At 39.4% G+C, this 24,803-nt stretch overlaps 1 protein-coding gene across 2 annotated transcripts in view; it reads right to left on the reverse strand.

Annotated features, from left to right (window-relative positions):
• The window catches only part of LOC115004640 (thrombospondin type-1 domain-containing protein 7A-like), a 115,276-nt gene that overhangs the window by 42,978 nt on the left and 47,495 nt on the right, over positions 1-24,803 (reverse strand). For both annotated transcript variants that reach the window (XM_029426336.1, XM_029426335.1), the window contains exons 2-6: positions 17,750-18,893; positions 9,981-10,229; positions 8,715-8,896; positions 3,228-3,383; positions 285-488 (exon numbers count right to left, since the gene is read on the reverse strand). In XM_029426336.1, the coding sequence (XP_029282196.1) occupies positions 285-488; positions 3,228-3,383; positions 8,715-8,896; positions 9,981-10,229; positions 17,750-18,893 (1,935 nt within the window). The remainder of the gene's footprint in view (positions 1-284; positions 489-3,227; positions 3,384-8,714; positions 8,897-9,980; positions 10,230-17,749; positions 18,894-24,803) is intronic.

Below are 24,803 nucleotides of genomic sequence, written 5' to 3' on the forward strand. Positions count from 1 at the left end.
AGACGTCTTCGAACCAACCAACAGTGCAGAACTCAAAGGGATTACATTCATAATTACATAAAATAGAGTAAAGCTGCTGAACCTGGAGAACACAGGAGAGACTGAACACCTGAAGGAAGGCTCCTGATCACCTGCCTGGAGCACCCACAACTCAGCTGCCACCGACACCTGCATCTCCAGTCAATCCCGATTCACCTCGGTGTGCATGAACACGTAAAGAAGATGCAAAGATGCAAAGATGTGCGCTGCAAAGCTCCACGGTGATGTTTCATGAGTCGACTCACCTTCACTATTGACACACTGCACTTGTGGGATCTGGGTTCCGGGTCCACACAGCTTCTCATTGTCGGGGATGCACTCCTCCAGCGTCGCCACCAGCCAGTCGTAGCAGCTGGGCTCTTCGCACGGTATCGCCTCCACCAGATGGGGGCAGTTGCCCGTCCCACCCGTCGGCTCATTGGCGATCCTCCTCTTCCTCAGTTTGAAGCCTGTTGGGAACAACAGGAGCTTAATGAAGTAAATGAACACAAACCGGCCACACGCTAATCAACCACATCCAACAAAACTTGCTGCAATTTGACAGAATGTGACGACAGCACATTAACTTCACTCGGCACTCACAGTGTGCCGTTGATGATAACCGTGATATTGCATTTAGCGCGACAGTCCATTAAACCAGAAGTTGACAGAGAATCCAAGAAGAACATAATGAGTGTTTTTATTCTCCTCTAATTACACCAGCTTTTATCCAAAGTGACTAATGTCAGCAGGAATCCATTAATTCAGGCTGCGGTTTGTTTTCATCTGTGTGCCGTTTCCTCTGCTCAAGGGCATGTGATTCCACGACCCAGGTCCTGGGAAGGGGGAGGGGGTCTTAACTCCAGCCAAGCCAAGGTCACCCGCTCCCTAATCCACACTCCTGCTGCAGCCCGATAAGGAGGCCTGGAGTGCCTGCAGGACTCAGGTGGAGACATTGGGACCATTTTCAATTTAATTTCCGTCTTATTTTCCTCTCAAAAGCCTTTATTTAATCAGACAGGTCGGCAGAACATGTACCGCCACGTGTCTAGAGCCTTTGATGGAGGTTTCTTGGGGGGAGGGGAAAAAGGAAGATGAGGCTTGGGTTGCAGGGAATTCAATTTTATCTGACAAAGATCTTACTATCTGCAGGGTGTAATGTGAACGGCACGGCTGCACGATAGCAGAGGAGCTCCGAACTGGAAGCGATACATGCAAACACTTGTGTCGCGCAACATCTCAAGAAAAAGACAGAAAGGGACAAAATAAAGGTCAAAAAGGTAATAACTTATACTAAATCAAGTAGATCTCCAATTTCAAAGAGGACCAATCAGCACATTCAGATTAGAAATGTGAAACTACTTACCAGAGGCTTGAAATAACTAAGCTAAGTCATAACTACGAGAACAAAGCGGACGTTGTACAAACCTACCCACGTGGAAGAAGATTTCTATAAGTCCATCAGTCTGACAATTGTTTTAATAGCCTGCTCTTATAAATGTTATTAAGACGACATATTTTACTCGTCTGTACGACAGTGAGGATGAACGTTTGATCTCATCTCATGAAATGACATTTAATGAGTTGTTACGAAACAGCATTATAGTGAGAACTGGTCTCCGGATGCTGCTCCAGAAACAAACATCTGTCTCTTCGCCGGAAAACCAAAACAACTAGCTTCAGGCACTAAACGGCCACTGCAGAGCTGCATGTTAACTCTCTGTTGGTCTCTTCAAGCCACAACTTTCAATCAAATGTAACCTTTGGATTCTTTGTTAACACAAAACATTTGAGCAAATTATTATAGACGAATATAAAGTTTGACCAGATACAGCGGAGAACTATTAGTTGTATCATTAGTGTCAATAAATATAACAACACTTATAATGTCAGGATTACATTTAATATAATTAATGCCGAATCTTTCCTCGCTGTGATATCTTACATCTTTTTATTTTCTAGAATCTTGGAAGGACAATAAAAACAAGCTCCGTCTGTGATTAATAACAGAGTATTGCATGTTCCTGCTTACAGTTGAGTGTAATGTACATCTCATTTATCATATCATGGTGGAAGAAATCAGCCCCGACATGTGCGCAAACTAAAGTGTTGCAATCACAGCCGTGCGATTCCCACGTTCCACGTCAGGACAGTAAGATGTGAAGAACCCATCTCAGTCCATATCTTCCTGGATAATGAGAGCCAAGGTACACTGGCGTGTGTGTGTGTGTGTGTGTGTGTGTGTGTGTGTGTGTGTTCATGTTCATGTTCATGTTCACTTTCCATTCTGTACAACACACAACAGCACAAGCTGAAGTAGAGCAGTGAGGAAACGAGCAAGAGGGAGCCGCTCCATCATTAAGATGCATGGAGGAGAGTTTTGAGCTGTCCCTTTCATTTGAGGCGCTTCATTAAGGCAGAGTCAACATGCATTAGTCATGGCCGACGCTGCTGTTCCAGAGATAATTAAGGGCTGAAGCAGCGACCGCGTCAACCCCGCTGACGGACCGGCACATCCGGAGATAATGGCTCCTACTGCAGTTTTGACTTTGATACCAACACTAAGTTTGAGATTTAATGATTATTACGAAGATGATAGTTCAGCAGAAACATCCAGAAAACACGTTGAGTAATATGGAATGAGTGCGATGTTTTACTCAGTTGCATGATGTGCGTAGTCGACCTGCATTCACATAACTCACAAATATATATGAGCGATGTTCAGCAACTTACAGCAAACTCCCTTAAAATGTAGAGGATTTGTTGCTTTAGTGAAACACGTCACAAGATGCTGACGATACAAGAAGTCGCAACGCAGCAGTCGCACCACTAAACCTCAATTAGTAAAGAATCGTGCGGCCCAACTTCTGACTCGAGTCGTTATGATTTTGTTTTGTGTCATTTCCTTATGAATGAAGTTCCACATTTAGAAGCAGTTAGCAGCACAGTCTTCAGCGAACATTGAGTTTGCAGTCTTTGTCCTGAGAGACAAAACGAGCGTTTAGTCACACGGGCCGATTGTTGCTAACAGTCGCAGTGCAATGAGTCCAATTCTTCTGGATCTCAGTGAACACGCTTGTGCTAAAGATGAGCAGGTGAAGCTGAGGGTGATTGCGACGGGCAATTTCAATATTCATCCATCTATTGCTATGAAACCCCCATCGCACTCCATCAATAACCTGTCGAAACACCTCACAGGGACTTCCTACCTTTTCTGGCTGCCTGGTCCTGGCAGTTCTCAAACGTGCACGGTCCCCAGGCGCTCCACGAAGACACCTCACACTCAACAGGACAGCTGATGTGGCAGAGCAAGGTGGTGTTCGGGAGGATCCCCAGACACAGATCACTGTTCATTGGTCGCAATGCTGTGGAGACACAGAAGGAGAGATGTTATGGAGTAAACATTGGGTTACAGTGACATGAAGAGGGACATCGTGTAGAACATGTTACACAGTTCTTGTCATTGATAAACCTCCAAACACTTTGACGGAGGATCTAAGTCGGGAGGTGGAAGTGTTTCAATCGGCTCCACCAGCCAACAAATATGAGTTTCAGACTAATAGGTAGAACCAACACCTCCCAATTAGTTTCAAACAGAAGACGATGCATTTACACTGCGCAGGGACAACAGGAGGTTATTTCCAGTCTTCAAAGTTCTGTGAAATATGTACAGTTTAACAGAACAAACGACAAAGAAAGAAGAAACAGAAGTTGATCTCTAATACCCCCCCCCCCCCCAGCATCCCACATCCCCCCGAAAAAAAAACAAATCTTCCAACACCAGACGACTTAGAAACAACACATATTGTTTCCTGCAGCCCGTCTTCTACGTGGTCTGATTCTCGGAGGCCCTCGGCTGCTACCAGCTGTAGGTGACTCTCTGCAAGGTCGTCAGGCTGATGAATCATTCTGTGCCACAACAGGATGGAGACTCATTCACATGCAAATTGCCTCCACTTGGCCAAAGGTGCGTCCCTTCAGTATGCACACATGTGCCCTTGAGCGCGGCCGGGACACAAAAACGCTGGATGTGTCAAATGGTGCGATGTGCTTTTACATTTTATTATTTTACATTGTCTGATGTGTATTTTTGTTAAACAGTTGCTAAACACATGCATTAGTGTCGAGAACAATAACTATCTGAACCGGCTGATGTATGGGAGTGCTTTATGGGATCAGGCCATCGTATGGCATGCGGGTTCAATCCCCGGGAAACAGAAGGACATTGAGCCGGAGGAGCAGATTACATTATGTCGCCATTAAATGGTCATTTCACATGCATATAAATCAACGCATGTTCACATACAAGAGCCAGTTGTAGACTCTGAAGTCCATCCAGAGGCTTCAACATTACGAGTCTTTGTATAGAAACACGTTGGTACATTGGAACTAATTGTTTGGTATTAAAATGTGTTCGGAAGTCAAAGTAAAGAGTTTGTGGAACAAAGCGTTCTGTCTGCAGACCGCTGGTGTCACATGTTCTCATTTCTGAACCTTCAGAACAACTTTATTATTTGTCTACGTTCTGCACTCTGCCCTCCATTTCATGAATCACTTCTGTCCGGCTGCAGCTGAAATGTGAGCGTCTGAGAAGACAGTGATTAATTACTGAATATTACACGATGAGCTGCGCAACGCTGAGCACTGAGCTTCACAATGAGCTGTTTACGACTGTCAAACTTTAAGGACCTTTAGGACAGAACAAATATGTATTCTGTAAAGGCGGTGTGTTGAAGGAAGGTCAAGAGGAAACAACCTTCACAAGAAACCCGTGAACTAGAGGAGTGGAAGCTGAACGCTGACGTCGCCACACAGTCTGTGTTCCTATTGAAGCACTAAAGACCAACCAGAGCTGCTCTGCTGGACACAAGCAGAACCCAGATATGTCAGATTACACCTTGTCAGCCCAGTACCAGCTGTAGTAATGAAGACATTCAAACTAGAAAGACTAAGAAATGTATTGTTGATATTGTACTTTAGAGATGCAGATGTCCTAAGATATTTGGGGCTTTTAGAGCCTCCAGGGTCCAGGGGCAGTTGCATCCATCCACCGCTTATCCGGGATCTGGTCGCGGGGGCAGCAGCTCCAGTAAGGAACCCCAGACTTCACTTCTCCGGGCCACATCCTCCAGCTCCGACTGGGGGATCCCGAGGCATTCCCAGTGAGGAGATATAATCTCTCCACCGAGTCCTGGGTCTTCCCCGGGGTCTCCTCCCAGCTGGACGTGCCTGGAACACCTCCCTAGGGAGGCTAGATGATGAAGATGAAGGCTAGATGAACCACCTCAACTGGCTTCTTCCAACGCAAAGGAGCAGCGGCTCTACTCCGAGTCTCTCCTTATGGCTGAGCTTCTCACCCTATCTCTAAGGGAGACACCAGCCACCCGTCTGAGAAAACACATTTTGTCCGCTTGTATCCGTGATCTCGTTCTTTGGGTCATGACCCAGCCTTCATGACCATAGGTGAGGGTGGTAATGAAGATCGCCCGTTAGATCGAGAGCTTTGCCTTCTGGCTCAGCTCTCTTTTCGTCACAACGGTAAAGCGACTGCAGTTGCACACTTTTCCTATAATCCTAACTTTGCTATTGAGCTTCAAACACGACGTACAGGTGACGATTTACAGAATGTGATGCTGGTATTTAGTCAGACACCAAAATATTGGTCAAAGAAAAGTTTCACCTGACAGACGCAGGTGAAAGTCTGTCACACATTTCATTACAATGAACATTTAGATCTGAAGCACCAACGTTCAGGAGGTGAAGATGATCAAAGTCATCACTGTTAATACTCAGGGCCGTGAACACATCCATCCAATAGTTTTCACCAGATTTCATTCTGAACCGACCAACGTTCATGTCTACCACGTCACCGATTGGCTGATCAGTTCCTGGTATTTGGAGAATATCGTCTGAAAATGTCAAATACTAAATTGTGCTGGCTTTGAAAATGCCTTGTCATTCTAACGAGCTGTAACGACCGAAACACATGAAACACATGATTAGCAAAGATGCTATGAACAGGTGGTGAATTAAATCAGCGTAATGACACGTGGATGAGTTTCCACGTGTCGCAGCAGCACATCCTGCTTCTCATCCTCACGGTGCATTCTGGACGTGTGCGTCTCCTCGTCCAGTGTGATCCGCTCTGTGCAGCCATAACAAAGGCTGATTAATGGAAAGCTCCACACAGGCTGACCTTGCTCAGCTATCTGTGAGCCAGATGGTCCGGTCTTCCCTGTGCTGCGCTTCCAGACGCCAAATTAGGGAACCTGCGCTGCCACGTGCCACCTGCCATTAATAACCTGACTCCCAGCTCCAGCCGAGGACTCGTGGCATCACAGCTGCTGTACAGCGTGTCACACTCCGCTCGGGTCCACGTTGACATTCAGCGGTAACATGTTCAACATGAGCTGCAGGTTCACCTCTTCAAATCCAGATATACTGTACATAACGTATTCGGTCATATTCTTCTTTTATTATATTTATGCTTCTTAATATTATTAAATAATTATTGTATGATATATATATTAATATAATATATATATTATATTAATAGAGAGAGAAGAGAGAGAGAGAGAGACAGGAGAACATGAGGAGAGAGAGAGGAAGAGACGAGAGAGAGAGAGAACCAAGAGAGAGGAGAGAGGAACAGAGATAGAGAGAAGAGAAAGAGGGGAGAGAGAGAAGAAGAGGGGAGAGAGGAGAGAGAAGAGAAAGAGGGGAGAAGAGAAAGAGGGGAGAGGAGAAAGAGGAGAGGGAGAGAGAGAGAGAGGAAGAGAAGAGAGAGAGAGGGGAGAGAGAGAGAGAGAAGAGGAGAGGAAGAGAGAAGAGAGAGAGAGAGGAAGAGAAGAGAGAGAGGGAGGAAGAGAGAGAGAGAGAGGGGAGAGAGAGGAGAGGAAGAGAGAGAGAGAGGAAGGAGAGAGAGAGGAGAGAGAGGAGAGGAGAGAGAGAGAGAGGAGAGGAAGAGAGAGAGGAGAGAGAGAGGAGAGGAGAGGAAGGAGAGAGAGAGATAGGAAAGAGAGAAATAATATATAGGAGATAGAGAGAATAGAGATAGATAGATAGAAGATAAATAGATATAATATATAAGATAATAGAAGAAGAATGATAAGATAAGATATATATATATAATGAGATATAATAAGATATATATATAGGAATATAATATATATAATTATATAAGATAATATATATTAATATAATATATATATATTATATTATATATAATATATATAAGATATTAATATATAATATATATCTATATATAATAGTTATATATAAACATATATAATATATATATAAATATATATATTATATATATAATATATATAACATATATATATTATATATATAACATATATATATTATATATATATATTGTTAAATTTAATTATTTGTTATATAATGTAATTATATATGTTTCTGCTGAGAATCTGAAACACAAAGTGAGAGAAAGTATTGTGAAGATATGCAAATGAATATGAGGGACAGATAAAGGCTGTAATTTACATCATGGTGTGTTCAGGGGGTGGGGGACATGACAGAACCAAACCTGCCTGAGATAAAAGGACAGGTGCAGCTCGTCTCACGTGAGACACGTCCCCGTCTCCACTGTCCATCCCTGTGTGTGTGTGTGTGTGTGTGCGAATGTGTATTTGTGTCTGTGTATGTGTGTATGTGTGTGTGTGTGTGTGTATGCAGCCTTCTGTGCTCAGTAAAGCCACCAATTTACGTGAAAGCTCATATTTCATCTCTGTGTGGCTGCAGCTCGAACATTAACATATTCATGCAGCTCAGCTCCGGATTTAATATGAGAGTGTGTGTGTGTGTGTGTGTGTGTGTGTGTGTGTGTGTGTGTGTGTGTGTGTGTGTGTGTGCAGACAGATGCAGCTCCTCCCTGATGTTTGGTATTTCAGCCTTTGATAGATCATATAATATAATAATTAATATTACAACAGTGAAACTCTTTTTCTGATTCTTAGATTATATAATCTGTCTGTTATGTGATTGTGCTGATGTTTGTCACACACAGCTGCAGGAACGATTACGTTCAGATCTTAACATTAACTGCACAAAGACTTCACTTATTACTTCCCTGATGATAAGAAGAATGTGGACTGTTGCTTTATGAAGCTGTTATTAATAAGTCATATATATGATATCATATATATAATATCCTCACAGACGTGTTGCTGTCCGTCACGCTGAGAGACTCAACTCACAGATGGTTCAATTCACAGCCAAAGAATGTTTCTCTGGCAAAGTGAAGCAGTGTGTGTGTGTGTGTGTGTGTGTGTGTGTGTGTGTGTGTGTGTGTGTGTGTGTGTGTGTGTGTGTGAGAGAGAGATATGACCCACGCTGGATGTTTGGCTGAGCCAGAGATTCTGTCCGTCAGAAGTCAAACAGCGACGTCGTTTCTTCGTTACCTTCACTGCGCTCTTCATCTGACATGTTTATACATTCACTGTTTTTAATACTCATATTTATGTTCATATTTGTAGAGTGATCGCTGATTTGTTTGTTATCTTTGCTGTAATTGAGATGTTATCTGGGTAAATGTTGACATGTTGTACCCTTGAGTCTCCTGCATGTGTGTTTAACACACACACACACACACACACACACACACACACACACACACGCACACACACAGCAACAGAGAGAGAAGCAGAAGTAAAGCATGCTGGGAAAGTCACCTTCTCTGCTCCTGAGTGAGCTGAGGTTGGGGGGGGCATCAGTACTGGTCTGCACACAGTAGACCTCTCGAGTCTGGATCCCGCCTCCACACAAGCCCGTCTGGTTTCCACGCCGGCGGTCCTGCTGGCTCAGCAGCACGTCCACCCTGCACTCGGTCCACTCTGTGGTCTTCCAGCTGTAGCTGAGGGCAGAAGAAGAGAGTCTGACATCATCTCCCTGAGTGACAGTCAGAGGTCTCTGCTCAGCGTCTGTTTACACTGCAGCAACATGTCTTCTTATTTCTGTATGTTGCACTAAATTGTTTGTCTTATTTGAAGTTGATGCCTCTGCAGGATTCCTGCTTCCTGATCTGTGAGCATCATTAGAGACGCTTCATGTTATTGAGCTCAGAGCTACAACACGCCTCAGGATCTGCAGTTTAACCAGACTATCCACCGAAGCGCTCTGCGGGACTCGGGCTGTAGGAGGTTGTTACTTGCTGCATCGATGAGTTTGTGTCTGGTTAGTGAATCGGCCGCAGCAGCAATGCATCGAGTTTCCACCCTGAGGTCAGAAAACATAGCGCCGGCCTCCATCTCGGCTCATAATGGAATTAATTTGAGGTCGCCAATGAAAGGCTCCAAATTCATGAGCGAGGTCTGTCTGCCTCTCAGGTGCCTCTGCACTGCGGGAGAACAACGAGGCCCCTGGGAAAGCATTGCATCTTGGGGATTTAAGTCGCCCAGATGGGGACACTCAATGCGTGGACAGACGGCTGCTTCTCTTCCTGCTGTACGTCAAACAGAAGGCAGCCAGTCTTACATTAAGTGAGTCCACATTCTGTTCTGGAGTAAAAAACAAACCTGACTTTGACACTTCAGTTGTTTTCCTCAATCTATAATTTTAGTTTTAAAGCCTTAAACAAATTCCATTACCCATAATCCCAAGACCATCATTGGTTAACGGACATCAGATGGACGGAATGAGACATTAATATGTGGCGGTCCATCCAACATGTGTGACTTGTGCTCATTCTCTGGGGACCGTGAATGTGTAAAACTACATTTCATGGAGATCCACTGAATAGTTGGACGCTGCATAGACGTAATGTTTTAAGCGTTGTGGCTGTTTGATAAAGCAAGTGGCCTAGAAGGGCTCCACATATGTGTAACATCTGACATCATGTCTGACGTCAACCTATTCTTTACTTGTACTCCAGAAGACGTATACATGGAAACATCGAGCAGCACGTGTACTTTAGTGCGATGACTCTCTTTGGTACTTACGCGATGCAGGGTGGCACGCCATCTCCCTGAGGACTGCAGGACTCCTTCTCCTCCAACTCCGGACAATCTGCTCCTCCATCAATTGGGAACTGGCTGACTTTCCTGGTGCGAGCGCGCTCCCCGTTGGGCCCGTTGGGGTCGTAGCACTCCTTGGAGCACGCCGACCATTCAGACCACTCAGTGACATCACAGTCTTTGGTCATGACGCAGGCCTGGAAGGTCACGGGCAGCAACTCCTGAGAGCACAGGCTGGAGGAAAGCAGAGGCGGTGAGTCAACATGACACTTTCACACTTTAAGGTATTTGTACAGAATATATACATATACTATATACTATATACTATATACTATATAATATATACTATATAATATATACAATATACTATATACTATATAATATATACTATATACTATATAATATATACTATATAATATATACAATATACTATATACTATATAATATATACAATATACTATATACTATATAATATATACTATATACTATATACTATATACTATATACTATATAATATATACAATATACTATATACTATATAATATATACTATATACTATATAATATATACTATATACTATATAATATATACAATATACTATATACTATATAATATATACTATATACTATATAATATATACTATATACTATATACTATATACTATATACTATATATATATACAATATACTATATACATATATAATATACTATACTATATAATATATACTATATACTATATAATATATACAATATACTATATACTATATAATATATACTATATACTATATAATATATACTATATAATATATACAATATACTATATACTATATACTATATAGTATATAATATATAATATATACTATATACTATATAATATATACAATATACTATATACAATATAATATATACAATATACTATATACTATATACTATATACTATATAATATATACTATATACTATATAATATATACTATATAATATAATATTTGCTATATACATATATACTATATAATATATACTATATACTATATATATATACTATATACTTATACTATATACTAAATACTATATAATATATACAAGTATACTGATATACTATATAATATATACTATATACTATATAATATATACTATATAATATATAATATATACTATATACTATAATACTATATACTATATAATATATACTATATACTATATACTATATACTATATACTATATACTATATAATATATACTATATACTATATAATATATACTATATAATATATACAATATACTATATCTATATAATATATACTATATACTATTACTATATAATATATACAATATACTATATACTATATAATATATACTATATAATATATACAATATACTATATACTATATAATATATACTATATACTATATAATATATACTATATAATATATACAATATACTATATACTATATACTATATAGTATATAATATATAATATATACTATACTATATACTATATACTATATAATATACAATACTATATACAATATAATATATACAATATACTATATACTAATACTATATACTATATAATATATACTAATACTATATAATATATAATATATACTATATAATATATAATATTTGCTATATACATATATACTATATAATATATACTATATCTATATAATATATACTATATACTATATACTATATACTATATACTATATAAATATATACAATATACTATATACTATATAATATATACTATATACTATATAATATATACTATATAATTATAATATATACTATATACTATATACTATATACTATATACTATATAATATATACAATATACTATATACTATATAATATATAGTATATAATATATAATATATACTATATACTATATAATATATACAATATACTATATACAATATAATATATACAATATACTATATACTATATACTATATACTATATAATATATACTATATACTATATAATATATACTATATAATATATAATATTTGCTATATACATATATACTATATAATATATACTATATACTATATAATATATACTATATACTATATACTATATACTATATACTATATAATATATACAATATACTATATACTATATAATATATACTATATACTATATAATATATACTATATAATATATAATATATACTATATACTATATACTATATACTATATACTATATAATATATACAATATACTATATACTATATAATATATACTATATACTATATAATATAATACTATATACTAATATATATACTATATAATATATCATATACGAATACATATAAATATACTATATACTATAAACTATATATATATAACAATATACTATTACAATATAATATATACAATATAATATTACTATATACTATATAATATATAATATATACTATATACTATATAAATATAATATATACTAATAAATATATAATATTTGCTAATACATTATACTAGAAATATATATATATATATATAATATATACTATATCTATATACTATATACTATCTATATATATATACAATATACTAATACTATATATATATACTATATACTATATATATTCTATATAATTGTTTATATTATATAGACTATATACTATATGCTATATACTATATAATATATACAATATACTATATACTATATAATATATACTATATACTATATAATATATAATATATACTATATACTATATAATATATACTATATACTATATAATATATACTATATACTATATACTATATACTATATACTATCTACTATCTACTATATACTATATACTATATATCTACTATATATCTACTATACACTATATATCTACTATATCTACTATCTACTATATATCTACTATATACTATATACTATACTATATCTACTATATACTATATACTATATACTATATACTATATAATATATACTATATACTATATACTATATAATATATACTATATACTATATAATATATACTATATATATATATACAATATACTATATACTATATAATATATACAATATACTATATACTATATAATATATACTATATACTATATACTATATACTATATAATATATACTATATAGTATATAATATATAATATATACTATATACTATATAATATATACTATATACTATATAATATATACAATATACTATATACAATATAATATATACAATATACTATATACTATATACTATATACTATATAATATATACTATATACTATATAATATATACTATATAATATATAATATTTGCTATATACATATATACTATATAATATATACTATAAACATATATACTATATAATATATATTATATAAATATATACATATATACTATATAATATATAATATATACTATATAATATATATTTGCTATATACATATATACTATATAATATATATTATAAACATATATACTATATACTATATAATATATACTATATATACATGTATAATATATACTATATAGCATATACATATATAGATGTACTATATAATATATACTGTATAATATACATATATACTATATAGTATATAATATAAACATATATACTGTATAACATATATACTATATAATATATACATATATACTATATAATATATACTATATACATATATACTATATACTATATAATATACATATATACTATATAGTATATAATATAAACATATATACATATATAATATATACTATATAACATATACATGTATACATGTACTATATAATATATACTGTATAATATATATTGTGTGTTAGTAAGGTATGTAGTCTCTTGTGGCTGAAAGAAACACTTAGAATAAAGATCCAGACAATAAATAAAGTCACTTGGCACAACTTGTTCTTGAAACACAGTCAGGAAACAAGTCCCAGTGGGTCCCAGTGGGTCCCAGTGGGTCCCAGTGGCTGGCAGTTGGCTGGCAGTTGGCTGGCAGTTGGCTGGCAGTTGGCTGGCAGTTGGCTGGGAGGGGAGATTGTAAGTGGTTCCATCTCTATACTGCTCTTTGATCATGTATTGTGCCGACCATCATAAACAGTCTCATTCCCCTTCTATGCAGTGAGATACTGGTTGTGATGCATTAAATCAGCTGCATCTCACATACAGTATCGGGACATGTGTCGGCATCGTGTCCGCTACAGGGAACATTTGTCGCTGCCTGTAAATCTCTTTTGAATTTGAATTCCTCACTGAAGTAACAATAAAAATCACTGTATAAAGAGGTGATTACAGAATACAACTGCATTGAATGGCTGTGAAGAGTCATAATTACATAATGAAAGTCTAAAGGATGTTAAAACATCATATTTAGTTCAGTGTCCACAGACAGATAAAGTGCCTGTACATTCACAAAGTAGATTATTAAGAACACACTATTGTTCAGGGAGTACACACATCATGCAGCTTCCCTTTGTCTGAGTCAGCCGATGTGATAAACACGGTTTCAAAGTTGTTCATCACAAATCCAAACTATTTGTTCTCCGTATTTTCTTCACGGCTGTGTTTGATGACAGGATCGCTGAGCAGTTGAAAGACACTGTTGTGTCTGTGTGTTGTGTACAGGCTGATAGGCCATGTGGGATAATGACACCCTGCTTCCCTTCTTTGCTTGTCTTCCTGATGAGGCTCAGTTACATCTTTCCTCGACTCCTCTGAACTTCTGCAGGTTTTCTGAAGCTTTGTGTACCAACAAACTCGCTTTCAGCTCTTTAAACACGTTTACAGTGAAGCCAGAGCAGCAGTGTCTGGACACAGACATCATTACGTATAAAGTTTTACAGATTCAAAATAGTTTTCACTCCAGGTGATCGTGTTCTTACGATGCTGGGGCGGCTCGGTTAGAAACTAACCGGCATCAAGCATCAGTTAAAACAAGCTAACTCCACCTAGCAACGTTAGCTAGCTAACCAAACTGTAAGTCACTGACGCGCTGTACGCAATCTGTGTTACAGCTTTTTAAAATGTATTTCTCACAGAAACTTCCGGCCCGACCTTAATGCTGCAGTCAGTCTGTCGCGTCATGAATAGACACTTGGCCGCCGGCCCACTGCGTCCCGCGTTAAAAGAAACTTTCCACCAGCACTAACAACTCAAATGTGTTTGTTTGTCCAACCCTTGCTAAAGACTCGGTGGAGTTTGCAGTTAATCATTATTTTAAGGCCTGGACACATAAATAAAATTCCCACAATGATCCTCCAACTGTAAATAAAGTTGACTCTGGGCTCCCGTCCACATTAATATGGTCATCACTATCAACTAAGCCTCTTTGAAGCTTTTAGGCATCTGCTTTTAGCCATCCCGTGGCGTGCTCTGCTCTCTGAGAGCAGAAGCAGGTCCCATGTGCACACTGTAGATATGTGCTTCTCTTTCGGCTAATATTCTAAAGTACATATAAATCCTAGAGTCTCATGCAGATATGATGTGCAATTTGAATGCTGGAACATGACAAGTGGCATTTGCTTGGAGATTGAATGATTTATGATTTCTGACCTTCTCTCAGGCATTAAAAACAAATGCATCACCAGAGCCTTGATCCTCTCAGGATGTAATGGACGCTGCTCAGTGGCCTCTATTAGAGCCGAGCAAGCACAGCGAGACAGAATGAGGCCATTCATCTCCTAACAAAGGACACGGCTTTCAGATGCCACATGGACATTGGCCTAGCTGCAGAACAACATGCATTGAGCTCGTACATCTTAGGATGGATCTCACAGTGGAGCTTCCACCAATGTGTGCCGACAGAATGATGCTCATCATCGACTAATTGAAACTGACAGCAATTCATGTAAGCAGCGTTATTACTGAGGCCCTGCATTGTGTCATTATTTTATATGGACACCATTAACAATTCCACTAATTAAAATCAAGCCTTCATGTAAGACTTTGAACAATCTCAATTAGCTCTGATTAAATATTCAATCCGAGGGAGAAAACAGATAAAAATTAAGGCTTAGCAGGTTTCACAGCACACGCAGTCTGACTGAGTGCAATGAGCCCTGACACTTAAAGCCACGGTGCACTGTGAGCTGCAACATGCAGCACTCTGTCAACAAGCTTTACAGCACACGCTCTTTAATGGGCAATAAAATGTAGAGCGCATTATGCTTCTGTTAGACAGTGGGTGGGAGAGAGATGACAGGAAATGAGAGGAAAGTGAGAGACAACCAAGGTGTCCGGCCGGAGTCGGACCGGGGATGTTGCAGTTACACGAGCACCTCGGTGTGGTACCACGGTACAAATCAACTATGGTGGAGCGATGACCAACATTTAGATATTTAGTGTGACAGGATGTTAACTCCAGTATCTTAACTCCAGGCAAATCCATCATGCCGACCACCACATATCTACTTCTTTGTCATTATGTCTTTGTCTATTTATATTATAAATTGGCAATGGAGGTAAATCTCAAAGTGTGGATTGGTCCAATAAGAACAGAACTCATGTGGATACACGGCTGTTATTCTGCTTTAAATGGTTCAAGTTCAAGTTCTTTATTGTCTGGTGTCCAACAATGCACACATACATACTGTGTGTATAAAAAAGAAGCACAATCTAATTAGAATCTATGACGTAAAAATAGTGCAGCAAATAAAATACAAGAATAAAAGATAATATAATCTAAATTCTAAAATAAACTATAATGCTGTGGTAGATAGGTCTACACTAATAGTAAAATATTAGTAGTAGTAAATATAAACACCTAGCAAAGTACTCATTACTGCGTCTGTTCCCGCCACAGTACGTTTCCCCTTCAGCACATTCTGGAAACATTTAGCTCGTATTACCAGGTTAAAAGTAATACCAGTCGCTGTAGATCAGTGTTTCTCAAACCTTTTCAGACCAAGGACCACTTAATTACATTTTTACAGGTCATTTAGCAGACGCTCTTATCCAGAGCGACTTACATTGAACTAAGTACAGGGACAGTCTCCCTGGAGCAACTCAGGGTTAAGTACCTTGCTCAGGGTGTACAATGGTGGCAGCCTGGCTTAACCAAACAAAAACACTCACGGACCACCTAACTCCCCAATTATCCAAAAACAATAGGCCTGCTCACCACTCCAACAGTATATTACAGATGACAACCTAATGACAGCTTCATGTGACCTTCTCTATATCGCTCGTTCACACATTAAATCAACAATACAAACACAACTACGGATTCTACAAACATTTTGTTCATATGCGATTTAAACGGTGAATGCTCATTCATAACCTTGTGTACAGTTAAATGCAATAGACCTAATTGTTTCAAAATCCCACGGCACACCATTTGGGAACCACTTCTCTGGTCTATACTAGTCATTTTTAAACAGTTTGAGAAACACTTTAAACTTATAATATATTCATTTAAATTGTGACATTTTACCAATATACTCACGGACCACTAGCGGTTGCTCACGGACCACCCTTTGAGAAAGACTGCTGTAGGGTATTACAGTAAACCAGTAAGTGTCAAACTATTTAACCCTAACCTTGGACTCTTAATCCCAACCCCGAACCCTCACAGACCATCCACTGACAGCAACCCTTAAAATCAATCCTAACCCTAATCTGACGCTAAAGAACTTTAGCCTTGTCATCTATGTAACCAATATTCTACTCATACTGAAATCAAATTATTACCCAGACTGCTCTCTAAAGAAAGTGAACAAGCCTAAATGTTCTGCAGAGTAAACCTTCTGAAGTACACAGTCACACATAAGGAAACTTGTTAGAGTCTTTCTTACCTGAGAGCTTCAACGTTCCCGCTCTTATGCACACAGGACACTTCTCGGGTCTGGTAGCCAACCATCAGGTCCCAGAACTTTCCTCCCGGCCGGTTCTGACGGTTTTTGTTTCTCTTCTTCTTGATGAGTTCTCTGGTCTCGGGATCCTTCACCTTACCCCTCTCCCTTAACCTCTCTCGGACTTTCTCTCTCATCTTTTCTTTTTTCTCTTTGTTTTTAGCCTTTTTCTGACGTTTGGACCTGTCTGCCTGTCGGGATGGCCTGTCTGGTTTCCTGTTTGCCCTGCCCAGTTTTCTGTTGGGTCTGGATGGTTTGTGTCCATCTTTGGACAGTTTATCGCCCTCTTTAGACTTTTTGTCTCCTTCTTTGTGCTGTTTGTCACCCTCTCTGCTCGGTTTCTCGCCCTCACTGGTCAGTTTGATACCCTCTCTGGACTGTTTGTCACCCTCTTTTGAAGGTTTCTCACTTTCCTTGGATGGTTTATCACTCTCTCTGGGTGGTTTCTCAGCTTGTCTGGCTTGCCTTGGCATCGGGGCCGAGCAGAGCCCCCAGGGCCCCACCCTGAGGCTGTAGAGGCTCTCCTCTCCCTCACAAGACCCTGGCTGGCATGTCTGAAACTCGGTCAAGTTTGGGCAGGCTGACCCACCAAACAGTGGCGGAGCCAGAACGAACCGGATCCGGTTCTGTAAGCCCATCCCACAGGTTTTAGAACATTGAGTCCACAGGCTGAACTCAGATACAACACAGTCCCGTGGACAGGGGATAAGACAGGCCTGCTCTAGGCGTGGTTTGGGCTCAAAGTATTCACAGATTGCATCCTCTGCAGGCTCGCCGTCCGCTTTCTGGACACAGCCCACCTCACGGGTCTGGATGCCCTCCTCTCCCCGGGTGCACACAGTGGGGCGCTGCACCCCAGCACTGCGCATCGATACCGGGACACACTGATTCCAGGCACCCAGCTGCCAGTCGTACAGATCTTTGTGCCAGTCGCACACTCTGAAGCAGCTCTGCTGGTTGTCCGGACGTTCTGTCTGGTCGCAGTTGGTGTGCAGGGTGGTCCAGCCTTCAGAGTGGGCACACCATACCGCCCTGCTCTGGCTGCCGCCGGGTCCACACTCACTGCCCATACAACGACCCCATGGACCTGTGAAGAGTAAGACAACAGAGAGGTCAATGAACGGTCAAACTGTATCACAACATTGCTTCTTGTGTTTCACCAGATGAAGGTCTAGGGACTGAAACGTTGTGTCACTAATACATTTCATTGCAAGTAAGTGTCAGTGTGCAGGTATCCCCTCTTCTCCTCACTCTGGACTTTTCCTCCTAAGCACCTGTCTACAAGAAATTGAAGGTGTGCATCAGACGTTTACAAAACATATTCATAAGAGAACACAAAGGTAGACAGTAAAGTAAATATCAGAGTCATGCAGGATGTCCCTGTAAGGGAGGATACCAGGTTTCCATCATGTAGATAAACCTTTGGGCTGATCATCAGACTACTGGTGTTCCTTGCCCCATCACTTTGTTGTACAGATGTCCCCATGTTCGCAGATCTCAGCCTTTTTTTTTGTGAGTGCAATGTTTTCAGACCTGAGTGGCAATCAACCAGAACTATTTTTAACAGACAAGAGTCCAAACAAAACATCATTTAGTATTCCACAGGAAAAGGATATTATTTATAGTTCTAAAGTGCTTCTAAAGACAAGACTACTGCCTTACAACGTCACATAAGTGCTGCCGAGTGTAATGCTGTGATTGCACTTCCACTGGATTTATGAGAATCCAATTAAAGTCCTAAGTAAACATCGACTTTTAGCATAAAACCCTGTTAGGAGTGCAGCCGATGCAGAGCCAGAGCAGCTGCCGACTCAATCAATAAAACATAATGAAAATGAACTGATATGAGGAATGGCGCGGCCTTGCATATCATTAGCCTCGTCTGGTGCTACAATGCTGGGAACCATTGCAGGTCCAGACTCGGCCGAGCATCACTCTCACGCTAACGAGGGGATGACTTTACAGTTTGCTGAACTACCACTAAATAATTATTCTGTCAGAGAAAATAAAGCTGGTAGAAATTAAATTAATCATTTGGCACCTTCCATAGCAGGAAGCGTTCCTAAAGGAATCAACAGAAGAGCAGACTTCAAGAGGAAATCCAGGGGTCCTATGATATGTGGAGCAACAGTTCAATACTAAAGACCTCAAATAATGATATTATAAAACATTGTAGCTCAAAAATGATAAGCAACATAATTAAACTTAATACAACTGAAGCTCAAATGAGAAGTTGAGAAGTGAAATCTAAAATCATCCCCTTAAATATTTATATATTTGATTTTGAACTTGCTCAACACGAGGCCGAATATTTTGATAATAAACATATTAACACGCCATTTTTCTTTGTACTGGTAATTCTCTCAATCAAGAAAAAGATGTTCAGATAAGTGGAAACTTCAATGTCGGGGCGGACCAATGTCATTAAGATTCATCCTTTGGGAAACTTTAATATCTGCACCAACTTCCAGGTCAATCGTAATATTTGAAAAGGGATTTCACTCAAAACCAAGAATGTCAACCTCTTGGTTTTTAACTTTTGTTTAAAAGTCAGGGATCACCAAAGTGAGTAGACCACATCCCTCCTGGTCTAGGACATCTGTACATGGCATCCAGTGAATGAGTCCATTGACAGTTATGGATCAACAGAACCACCAGAACTTCAAACTGGATGCAAATATGTGTCAAATGCTGAGATTTGCAGACTGCATAAAACTCCCAGTGAGAGGAGCCATGAAAAAACGCCAAAGCTGTAACTGTCTATGTACTCCATGTATGCACCAGACAGTAACTCATTGTGCTGAGAGTATAAAGTCAGAGGCTATATTAAGCAGGGCTTTATGGTTTCACTCAATAAAGCTGAGATACAGCAATGAAAATGTCAGTGCAAGAAGCAGCAGGCTGAATTAGCTTACAGCTGCAGGCAGGCGGTTCGGATCAATACAAATCAATAGAGGGAGCAAGAAACTGCCCCAGACACCGGAGACAGCTGCAGTCACAGATCTGGCATCCCTCCCCGGCTGCCATTACCCTCTTGGAGATGAGGAATTACACCACAGGAAGAATAGGATTCCTGAGGAGTACTGCTCATTTGAGGTAACATTTAATGTAGCATAGCCTACTGTCAGTGATGAGATGTAGAGGTCAGGGACGGAAAACAACGGTATTGATTCTGTAATTAAACAATATAGGCTGAATGCTGCAAGGCTGAGTAGACATCTGGGCTGGCTTCATCCATATCTGTGGTGAGCGTAGAAAGTAAACGAGGAGGGTTGTACTCACGCTGGCCTACATTGCCTATCACCCACTGAGAAGCGCCAGGAGGCATGGAGGGCACTGTGCCAACGAGGCTGAAGCTCCAGGAGGGATGTCACCCCGCCTGCGTCCTCACACTACAAACACATCAGTACACGATGACACTGACCACGTGGACCAAGTTCACACAAGCAGCCAGGTTTCAATTCACTGCAAATAAAGGAAAACATGCGTTGGGGTTTTAAAATATATGTTTTCATGATCAGGGTAGCTGCTCGTAATCTGGTAATGTCCCGATACAGCTGCCTCACAAGGTAACGTGATTGGGACAGACACGGAGGAGGAAGTACTCTGGTGACAGACGGGACTTATATCTGTAGCACTTTACATTATTCTTAAAGCTTAAAGCGTTTATTTTGAATTTTAGTTTTACTGTTTTGAGTATTTTCTTTTTTTCTCAGTTTTGTCTCGAGACGAATAAAAGAAAAACATAATCAACATGAAGTACGGTTATTTTAAACTTTATTATCTGTGTAGATCAACATAAAGCATTAATGAAACCTTAACGTCACTAAGAGTTTCCCGGCTTCTCATTCATCGCAAAATCATCATCATTGTTCTGGAAAAGATTCATATAAAGTGAAGCTCGTGTATATGAACAAATTAAATCTCTGTAAACATTAACAGGGAGAGAAACCCACACAAATATCTATAAGTCATAATTGTCACATATGGACAAACATCAACAGTTCCATCAGACATGTCATGAACGTGACAATGAAAGGGATGAACAATAAGAGGAAGTGGTCCGCCTCTGCTCAGCCTGTATTGGACCTTGTACCCACAATCCACTGGTGCTATGATCCTGCGCCCGGAGGCTCGACTGCTTCTCCAGCTCATTCTGCTCAGAACACGTCTCCAACGCTCAGGATCCTTTAGCTGAAGGAGATGTAGCAGCGACCGCCTACCAACTACATGTGAATAAAATTGAGTTGCATAACAAACTGTTCCTACAATGCCATGAACAAAGATATGTTCTTATGGTGCATGCATGACTGCTATTAAATAATAAGGTGTACTCGTAACTAACTAGTTCTGTGATAGACGATGATGCTCAGCTGTTCGCAGGTTAGCGGACAGTCAGTCAAACTATGTTGTTTTTAATGTGTTCAAAGACTTTAGTTGATAATATGTTGGGATCATGTTTAGATACGTTTTATTTATTTTTATAAAAGCAGCTTTTAAAACAGTATTTAACAAGAATCTGTTGGCAGCTCAGACGCACGGCTTACACCAGTGGTTCAGTATTAACACCCCCCCCCCCCCAGTTACTGTTGGTACATCTGTCAAGGTTTCAATCAATGCACATCTGCAGTTTAAGCGATAACCGTGGCATGCTTACCAAGCAAGAGTTTTGACGTCCTTGATTTTAGACAGAAGCATCTTTTCCTGTCTGTCCCGACCGCCGATGTCTGTGGCTGAACTGACATCATCAGCAGACGCCTCACAAAGACGTTGGGTTGCACCGTTAAGTGTCACACACAATTCAATTTTCTTCTTTCCAGGTTTTAATTGGATAGGATTTACTTGCTCGGCAGTTGGATACAAATCAATAAAGAGAAACATGTTGATCTCTGAAGGAAGTAAACGATGTGTTTACAGCTGCAACACACTTTAATATCCACTGTTCAGAGATAAGTCCACTTAATAGCTCTCCGGCCACAAGGGACGAGGGAAAGAGAAAGCACAAGAAAATTGAGATCTGTGTGAAATGATTTAACTCCCCAATGATGGGATTGCTCTTTCTGGACGCACCCTACCCTGCAGCCCCCAGAGCTCCCACCTGGTCCCTCCTGCTTCTCCCATGGTGCCAAACAGAAGATTGGCGTTGGCATTTACTGGGATAATGGAAACCAGTGTGAAATGTGCATCCCACCAGTGGCTTTTGGATGGAAAGGCGAGATAAATGAGAGCAGCAGCAGGAAGTCAATCGGTATTCATATGTTGAACACATGTCTGTGATAAAGAGACTGTGAAAAGGTCACAGATTTACCATTTACTCCTGGACGCCCTCATACGGAGCCAATTTTTCCATAACACAGTGAAATAAAGAATTCTTATTCCAGCTGTAAATCCATAATCACAGGCGTTCTGTGGAGATAAACAGCCTGCCAATGTTTGAATCCTTTCTTTAATATTTTGAATGTTCTGGAACCACAGACTGTATTAAAAATGGGATTTCATTAACAAACAGTCCTCGACCCACCGACTGATTTCAGATCACACGTGTTAACAGCATTATTCTGTCAAGCTGACGGCATGAGCTTGTTCTCCAACTGTTGAAAATAAGAATGAGTTCATCCTTGACCATGAAAATCAGCGATGCACAGATTGCATCCGTCACGCTCTCACATCAGAGTCGTGTGCAGCGAGCGGCTTCTTCTTTACATTAGAAGCTTGGTTTGACAGCTTTGTCCAAGTCCGACCGCTAATAACTAAAACGACATTTATCCGGCTCAAAAAGGATGCGACACAACAGACGAACATCGGCCTCTGCCATCAGCAAACGACGAATTTGCCAATGAAGTCAATAAGGTGAAGATGGGCGATGTTCATCGACGCATCCCTTATCAACATAAGAGTTTTACAAAACAATCCCTTGTTGATCCTCTTGTTGATTCTAGCTTGTGCTGTCGTTGGACTGTCTTCCATCAGACAGCAGATAGCCTGGAGGTGGCATGAGACGTAAAAAGGCTCTCTGCTGACGTCCTCATGCTACTTCCATGTTATACTACTTAAAGTTGTATTTAAAACAGAAATAGAAACATTTCTTGCAGAACGGGCTTTAGATTCAACCCTGCTCTCTACCAGATTATGACAGTAATGCACAATTCTTCTGTTCATCAAAAGGAAGAGAAGTGTGCTACAAAAGATGAAACACCTAAAAGAAAATACCCGCAAGCACGAGTTCTGTTTCAAATATATCCACATTAGTGTATTCGCCTGTCTACTGGTGTTTGATACCATCGTCTTTTACTGCAGCTCGCTGTCTGTCACACCTTCCCGTCTGTTTCAGGGTGAACTGCTTTCAGGTTAGCGGTGTTTCAGTGCCTCTGGTCTTTGATCTGCAGACGACGTGATCAAAAGATGAGCTTGAGCAGAAATGACAGGACCGTGGTGTGTTTTGTCCCGAGATCACCAGAGACTCCCTGCCAGCCTGATGGAAGGTAGGCCTGCAGCATCAAAACAGATCCCGGTATCAGCCTTCCAAACTCAACACGCAATATGACCAGATTTGGTCCATTTGTAAGCCCCAGACCTCACACGGGGAAGCTTTTCAGAAGCATTACAGTGTATCCAGTGAACTAATCCAGACACGATCCGCGGTGTTTAGACAGGGTTGAGTTTGTAACCTAAGAGCGTGGTGAGTATAATGACATAGCCACAATTTGTCGGGCATGTTAGATAAAGGTATGAAGAAGCACCAGAGGCTCGAACAAACCGATGTTCATGCATCTTTCATCAGGCTTGTCAGAATAGGGAAGGCCTTTCGGGAAGAGACATTACACGGCTCATTTGGGGTGTCGTACTGCTACATGGAAACAGCTTCACTACAGCAGCACGGCGCTCACCGCTGCTGGTTAAAAGCAGCGTTTGGCTCCAGATATGTGAAACAGACCTGGAGCATAACAGGAACAGATGGTGCTGACTTTTTAAGTTTGTTGTTTTTGTTATTTCCCAG

This window comes from Cottoperca gobio, unplaced genomic scaffold (assembly GCF_900634415.1).
Source record: "Cottoperca gobio unplaced genomic scaffold, fCotGob3.1 fCotGob3_158arrow_ctg1, whole genome shotgun sequence".
Lineage (NCBI taxonomy): Eukaryota > Metazoa > Chordata > Actinopteri > Perciformes > Bovichtidae > Cottoperca > Cottoperca gobio.